Genomic DNA, 8,586 nt, shown 5'->3' with positions numbered 1-8,586 from the left:
CTTGCCGGTAGATCACAGACTGCTGTGCTAGCAATGAGGGAGGCTCCGTGGGCGTGGGACCCTCCCGGCCAGGTGTGGGATATGATCTCCTGGTGTGCCTGTTTGCTTAAAGCGCAATATTGGGGTGGGAGTTACCCGATTTTCCAGGTGTTGTGTGTCTCAGTTCCCCTGGCTAGGAAAAGGGATTCCCTTCCCCCTTGCGCTTCCCAAGTGAGGCGATGCCTCGCCCTGCTTCAGCTCTCGCTGGTCGGGCTGCAGCAGCTGACCAGCACCGATCGTCCGGCACTCCACAGTGAGATGAACCCAGTACCTCAGTTGAAAATGCCGAAATCACCGGTCTTCTGTGTCGCTCGCGCTGGGAGTTGGAGACTAGAGCTGTTCCTATTCGGCCATCTTGCTTATACCATTGCAGTAAGTGTCTAAAGGCTTACCTCTTTAACTTTTTACTTGTTCTTTGAATTAGCTTCTCCAATACCTGACAGCTCAGTTTCTTCTCTTTCAATTCAGCTGATCTCTTTATAAAAATCACTGTAGTTGTTGGAGAAAATCTCACTTAAATGGATTTATTTTCATTTTCAATACTTTAAAAATGTTTCTGCACTGTCATTTGGCATGTATTGTTTGAGATGAGGCATCTGCTATCAACTTCATCTTTGTTATTCTGTATATAACATGTCGTTGACTACCTTTCAGATTTTCTCATTATTAATGGTTTTGAGTAATTTAATCATGACGCGCCTTGGTATAATATTTTTTAATATCTGCGCTTAAGTTTTGTTAAGCATTTTGCATGTATGAGTTTCTAAATTTCATTGGTTCTAGAATGAAACAATTTATGCAATTGTACATAAATGAGAATATTTGAAGTTGTCTCACAACTCAATGATAGTTTGTTCATTTTTAATTTTTTAACTTTTTCTCATTATGTTTTTTCAGATGAATTATACTTCTGTCTTCAATCTGTTTTTTTCTCAGTGTGAATAATATGCCATTAATCATATGCAGTGTATTTCATCACAAATGTTGTAGCATTATTCTCTAAAAGTTTAATCTTTATTTTATTTTCAATTTTTCTACTTAACACGTTCAAACTTTCTTCTGGTTTCTTGAACATATATTTTGTATACTAGTCCACTAAAGATGTCATGCAATGGGAATTGGCTATGAATATGTTTGATGAATATTTTATATTACATCTAATCAAGCCCCTAAACATTTATTTAAAACACGGAGGATAAAGAAACATACTTGAATCACACAACAGTGATACAATTATCAAAATTCAGACTATGTGAAACTCTATAGGACAAATAACCTTGACTCTTCAGCATATAAATGAAAAGAAAAAGTAGAAACAGAGAGAGGAAATCTGTAGACCAAATGAGACTTGAGAAATGTATCAAAAACCTGTATTGTGTGAACATATTTAAGTCTTAATTCAAAGACAAAGATTTTTAATTTGAACACTATGAGTATTTTGTTATATTAAAAACTTTTTCTTAATTTTAAACTTTGATTTTTAAGGGTGTGTACACACACTTATGTAGCATTTATACTTGTGTATGTATATGTGTGTGTGTGTGTGTGTGTCTTCAATGGTTAAAATGATATGAATTTGAAATTGGTTTTAATATTAAAAAGTGAGCATGAATAGAGATGACACAATATTGACCATATGTTGGTAATTACTGAAGCAGGGTAATGATACCTAGGTATTCATTACACTATTTTATATATCTTTATATGTATCAAAATACCATAATATAAAGTTCACAAAAATTATATTCACTGAAACACAGCCAGCTAACTTCATATCAGTGTTGGTGAAAATTTGCCAAACTTATAGAAAGTATCTTTCTCATGAATAATATTGTACCAGTTCCAAATATTGTTATTCATCAGCTACCGCAAATACATATTTCAGCAATTTCTAAAGCGCAGATTTATCTGAATTTCAAATACGTAACATAAAGATAAATTTCACCTTTTTCACCTCAGCTGAATTTCTCTATGACCTTCATTAAGTAAACTTTTAACAAGGAGTACATCTGCTTAAAGGGAGTACACCGGGACCACAGAATCCCTGTGTACTTTCTTAATTAGGTGTTTTTTAACAACTCTTCTTAACATGAGCCAAAGACCTAAAAAATCTCTAAGGAGTCATTCAAAAATACATGCAGAAGATTCAAAACATAATCATGCAGAAAAAGTCCTAACATGAACTCTGGCTTTTCTGTTGATTATATTATATTAAACTCCATTGTGAAGCTTACAAAATTATTTTTTCTTCATGGAAGCCAAGGAAATACATCAAATTTGGCTGAATGTAGATGTTGGAAATGCAAAACTATTAAATTACATGTAAGGATTAGAATTACCCATCATAAAGAGACAGCCTTGGTCAATGGAAAGTTTAAATGTAAAACTCAGTAGGCAGAGTCTTGTGTTTTAGTATTTAAATAATAGAAGATATATCTCATATCATTCTTAAATATTATAAGCATTCACCCATTCTTACCCAGGCACTATAATTTTATATTTATTGTCTTAAGATGATTTTTTGTTAAGCTGATAAACACTTCTTCCCCATATCTTTGAAATTTAAAAAGAGTAAATATCTTGCACAAGCTTTCTACTTAGTGTTTTATAGCATCAGTATAACTGATTATTGAATTCACCAGTTTTAAGCTGAATTGCCATTTTGTCTATTTAATTACTACATAAAACATCATAATTTGGGAAATTGGTTGAGGAAGCTTATGTCTATCAAATATAAAGAGGAAAAATATGACTTTTTTTCCTCCTGGATTGACTGTTGCTTTAATAAGATAGTTTGAGTTTTACTGAGAAAGAATGGAGAAAGTAACCAAGTCAAATTAAAAGGAAGTCTATCTCAATGTCAGCTGTCAATCAAGGAGACTCCCAGAGCAATCTTTCAACCTTCAGGCAGATTTATGACTGCAGTTTAAAACTAGCAGTGCCTGAGTGGAAATTTATAATTATTCTAATCAAATTATTACTGACCTACAAAATATAATTAGCCAGCTTAATTGGAAGATAAATTAAATGTATATTTTTATTCCGTTTTTGTCATACGCAGAAGTTGTAACCTGTCTTTAGTAATTATGTGAGAAAATGTTATTTTAAAATGTCAAATGTTGTTTTGTTTGTGACGCTTTAGGTATATAGAAGATACAGAGGAGCAAAAAAAGATTATAAAAGAAAGCAAGATTTTTGTTTGTGACATCCTGTTTCTCTGAAGAGTAACAATTGGAATCAAGAGTCAACACAATGAATTGTTATTTACTGCTGCCTTTTATGTTGGGAATTCCTCTCCTATGGCCTTGTCTTGGAGCAACAGAAAACTCTCAAACAAAGAAAGTCCAGCAGCCAGTGGGATCTCATCTGAGAGTGAAGCGTGGCTGGGTGTGGAACCAATTTTTTGTACCAGAGGAAATGAATACGACTAGTCATCACGTCGGCCGGGTACTTATTTATTTAAAATGTTACAGTAAATAGCACAACAATGTAAATAAATATGTTGGAGAAGTTTGGAGATTTGATGAGTTCCACATTTTGACAGTGAAACCACTGAAAAGCTTCAAACATCACATCAATAATTGTTTCAGATTTGCAAGCACCTAAAACATCCACTAAAATCTTGAAGAGGGATAGTTCTGGTTTTTAAATTTCATGTTAGTATCCCTTAGGAAAATGCAGCTCTCACTTTCAACATCTGGAAACTTGATGGTGTTATTTTTGGTAATGGATCTAAGCAGTCACAGTGAGACAAATATCATTTACCAACGTATTTAGCCTGATTTTCTATTACGCTAAGTAGCTGTTGATTTACCCCTCATTCATTTTTAATGAAGCAGGTTAATACCATATTCTTTTACAATTAAGTAGCTTCAGGAGCCTACACACTTCAATTGATTAGTCAAGTAAAAGGAATATTATGTTCACTTTCTTAAAAGAATATATTTTAAGAACAATTCCTTAATGAGACAAAGCAAATTCTATTTATGTTTTTGGTTTGTATTTTATTATTTGATTTCCTTTAAACAAAGGTGATTACAGTATCATGTCCTTTTCCACAAGGCTTTTTCTCTAGATAAATGAACTGAAATAAGTTTAACTGCTAATTAACTGGCACTAAAATTTAATTGGGCCCAAAGGGTGAAGCACTCAAAATTTATTAACTCTCTTTTTCTAGCCCTTTCAGGAGAGCTGCAGTGTTAGCATGGTATCTGAATTCCACAGAACTTCACCTATGTTATCAGCCAAATGTATATGAGTACGTTCAACCAAAACCTTAGATTAGGATTTTAGGCAAGTATTTCCAAACGTGTAGGGAGGAGGGTGTATTGTGAACACACACACACACACACACACACACACACACGTTATAAGTAATATTTCTCATCCCCTTTTATTTTTGACTTGAACTGCAGGTAAATAGTATGCACAGTTGGCACTAACAAGGTCCACAGTTAGGTGCTGACTCGGTAACTGAGTCTCTGGATACCTTTACAGTAGACTGCACAGAGTACCATAAGCTGTCCCATCACTGAATGGGGTAACAGGCTAAAATCAGCTGTTGACTTTTAGTAAATAAGGTGTTGTAGGAAAGTGCATCAGTGTAATTGGAACACAGGCTACCTCTGGGGCTGTCTCATTTTCTAGTTTGTTTGTTTCTATGCCCCACATGAATCTCTGGTTACCTCCTTTCGCACCAGTGATTGGTTTTGCTTATTTTTCCACTCTATACAAATATTTATGAAACTACTCTGAAAAATGGTTTTCTGCTACACGAATTCATCAAGTTAAAACAAGCAGATCACTGATTTCAAAAAGAACAATAATGAATGTTTAGGTGCTTGTCAAAAGAGTTAGTAAATATACAATTTAGCTGATGTGTTCAAGATAACTCTCTTTGATCCATTTGTTTGAAAAATGATTAAGATTGGGAAGTACAATTAAGTGAAAATTTGAAGTGATGTTTGTTTAGCAAATCGATAGTAGCAGCCTAATTAGGAAAATACTTTTTGAATAGAAGTATAGAAAATTGTATAATACTAGAAGCCATTTGATTGAAATGTGTTTAACATGTGCATTTTGTGACACTAAAAGGCAAGTGTTCAAGTAAGCTTTTTTGTTTTCCCTTAAATCTGGGTCTTAAAAATGTCAATCTCGTAGTCCCAGCTACTCGGGAGGCTGAGGCAGGAGAATGGCGTGAACCCGGGAGGCGGAGCTTGCAGCGACCAGAGATCCGGCCACTGCACTCCAGCCTGGGCAACAGAGCGAGACTCCGTCTCAAAAAAAAAAAAAAAAAAAAAAAAAAAAATGTCAATCTCACTTGTCTTTGAAAATTACACGGCACATATACTTGCAATATATTTATTTATTACTAAACTTAATTTATCTTCATTATAATATCAAATAAATTATCAAACCATATTGAAATGATATCATTTTAAAAATATGAGCCATACATTGCTCACTTGATATATTGATTTGATTGTATAATTATTTTCCTCAATTTATTACATCATTGAATAAAGAATTTCTTTTATGAATAATTAAGAACTACCAAATTAAAAGAGGTATTAGCAGAAAGACAATCTGGATGTTATTTTTCTCAATTTGTTTTGTTACATGGCATTGATATTCGGCACATTGTTGAAATTCAAAATTAGTTACTAATACCTTTAGCTTTTCTCTACAAGCACATAGAAAGTGTATTAATTTATCCAGAAGAAGAAATTATAACTTGAGCCATCAGAAAAACCATGAATTTGTTTGCAACTGATTTCATGGTTATCTTTGTAAATTTGCAGAGGAACTGTTACTTTGAATAAGAGCATTTTCATAAATGGTGAATCAAGAAAATGTGGATTCACAATCAGGGAACCATGACATACTTCTCCTAGGTACAAATAATTTAGATATGAAAAGCTATACCATCATTTTAACTATATCAGAATTAGACTGTTTTTTTGTTACAGATAAATTAAAAATTCTAAATAATACCTCAACAGTATGAATGATGAACAAATTTACTTTGCTTTTGAAAATACGGAAATGAGTGCACAGGCTGAAAGTGTGTATTTGATAATTAGGTAGAATAGATTGAGAAGAAAGTTTTATACTTTCTGGCTAAAACCCAAGGGCTAAAGAACATGTAACTGAGTTGTTGTCAGTGGAGAATCTGAAATGTGACAGCCTCATAGAAGATTTGATAGCCTCATGGTGTAAATCCTAAATCTACACTATGATCATGTGACTCTGAAAAAAGTTTGTAAAACAAAATCTCACTTTTCTTCTCTATAGAAAAATTGATCATATCAATAATATGTATTTCATAATATTGATATGAGAATTAATTGAGAACACTAATAAAAAGCAATTTATAGATTTTATGACAAATAATAAGTAACTAAAGAACAGTCAAGATTATTTTTATCTTTATGAACCCTAATTTTCATCCTAATATTTTCTTGTTTCCATGCATTTCCAGCCAAGAGACAGAACATCAGTGTTTAGATGTCACCAAATTATCTTTCTATCTGTCTCTAGGACCCAGTCTAGTATAAATATTTGAGAGTATGGTTTTAGTGACTGATTATTTAATTATAAATCAAAATTGGACCAACTGTGTTGTGCATAACTTACAAAAGAAGCTTTACTGTCCAATTAGTGTTGTTTCTGTTAAGAATAATGAAATTTGTATAGTTCTTTATACTAAATATTCACTCTCCCCTCTCCCTGGTGATAGATTTTAATCTTGACATTTAATATTTTACCCCATTTAATGTAATATGGAAACAATATAAAATCATTAACTTGGAGAATAATTAACATACATAAAAAGAAAATCTTTATTTTGATTTGCCCATTTCAGATGTTTGGAAACTAAATGATCCCTCTTTCCATTTGCAGCTAAGATCTGACTTAGACAATGGAAACAATTCTTTGCAGTACAAGCTTTTGGGAGCTGGAGCTGGAAGTACTTTTATCATTGATGAAAGAACAGGTGACGTATATGCCATACAGAAGCTTGATAGAGAGGAGCGATCCCTCTACATCTTAAGAGCCCAGGTAATAGACATCACTACTGGAAGGGCTGTGGAACCTGAGTCTGAGTTTGTCATCAAAGTTTCGGATATCAATGACAATGAACCAAAATTCCTAGATGAACCTTATGAGGCCATTGTACCAGAGATGTCTCCAGAAGGTATTGCATATTAATTTACATCAAAGATATATTAACAATGAAAGCAGGTTTAAAATTTCAAGGATATGTTTTGAAGTAGATGATTTAAGGTTCTATACTAGAACTTCCTTCTACAAATATGTTTAAGTAAAATATTTGAAAAATTAGACTATGCATCAAAATTTTGAAAAAATGATACTACGCATTAATGTTATTAAAATACCTCAATCTTCACAGGAGTAAAAGAAGTTTAGACATGTTTATTTGAGCAATTCATAAATTTTTTAGCTTGTTCATTTACTAGGTTCTTAAGTACAAGAATTTCTTTTTCAAAACAAAATATATTTTTGTATTTCATAAAAGCAAATAAGCTAATCCTGCAAGATATGCATAGAAAAATAGGAAAAGTGAATTTATTAGACTCTACTGTGTATATCAAAACCATGAAAAAAAACCACTAAGACAAAAGCAAGTGGTTGAACACCTGTGCATGGCTGCATTTATTTGAAGATACTTTTCAAAACCCAGTGTTCTTGCTGTTAATATTTTAAATATAATGCATTTAGGAGAGAATGGTTTCCATAAGATGAGAGTTGACTGTCTTGGAAATTAGAACTGTCTTTCCAGTAAAGGGGAAATTGTGATTATGCAAAACTTCTCTCAGTCATTCACTCAAAAAATTTTTGTAGCACAATAGAATGGCATGTTTAATTAAAAAATGTACTTAACAGTGACAAATAAATGTGATTTGATAATGGCCATTTTAAATTGTGGTAACATTTTTGTAAGTACTTTACCTCATTACTTGATTCATTAGTCAATGATTTCAAAAATACGTATTTCATCATAAAATTTCCTGATTCTTCATTTTTAACATTCCAGGTAGGAATTTAAAGATGTATTTCTACATTGTTTGGAACATGGGTGTTTAAATACAGCAGAAACAAATTTGCCTGTGTAATATATATATCAAGACAAATTATTATTGGATGTAAATAGCAGTTTAAATTCCTCTGTTTTGGTAGCTAGGCAAAGAATCAGTTCATATTCCTCCTCCCCCTCTTCCTCCTCCTTCTCCCCTTTCTACTCCTTTCCCTTACTGCCCTCCCCTCTGTCTCCTTATTCCCTCTCTTCCTCCTTTCTCCCTCTGCTTCTTCCTTTTCTTCCTCCACAGCTGCTGCTGCTGCTGCTGCTGCTGCTGCTGCTGCTGTTGCTTCTGCTTCTTCCTCTTCCTCTTCCCCTTCCCCTCCCCGTCCCCCTCCCTCTCCCCCTTCTTCGTCGTCGTCGTCTTCTTCTTCTTCTTCTTCTTCTTCTTCTTCTTCTTCTTCTTCTTCTTCTTCCTCTTCCTCTTCCTCTTCCTCTTCCTCTTC

General features: G+C 33.4%; 1 protein-coding gene across 3 annotated transcripts in view; it reads left to right on the top strand.

Annotated features, from left to right (window-relative positions):
* CDH19 (cadherin 19) overlaps positions 1-8,586 on the top strand; it is a 111,777-nt gene that overhangs the window by 28,982 nt on the left and 74,209 nt on the right. For all 3 annotated transcript variants that reach the window (XR_003116656.1, XM_025365242.1, XM_025365241.1), the window contains exons 2-3: positions 3,182-3,486; positions 6,943-7,237. Coding sequence is in view for 2 of the 3 variants with exons in the window: in XM_025365242.1 (XP_025221027.1) it covers positions 3,292-3,486; positions 6,943-7,237 (490 nt within the window). In the remaining variant the exon portion in view is untranslated. The remainder of the gene's footprint in view (positions 1-3,181; positions 3,487-6,942; positions 7,238-8,586) is intronic.

Source organism: Theropithecus gelada, chromosome 18 (genome assembly GCF_003255815.1).
Source record: "Theropithecus gelada isolate Dixy chromosome 18, Tgel_1.0, whole genome shotgun sequence".
NCBI classification, from domain to species: domain Eukaryota; kingdom Metazoa; phylum Chordata; class Mammalia; order Primates; family Cercopithecidae; genus Theropithecus; species Theropithecus gelada.
This window is presented reverse-complemented; position numbering and strand designations above follow the sequence as displayed.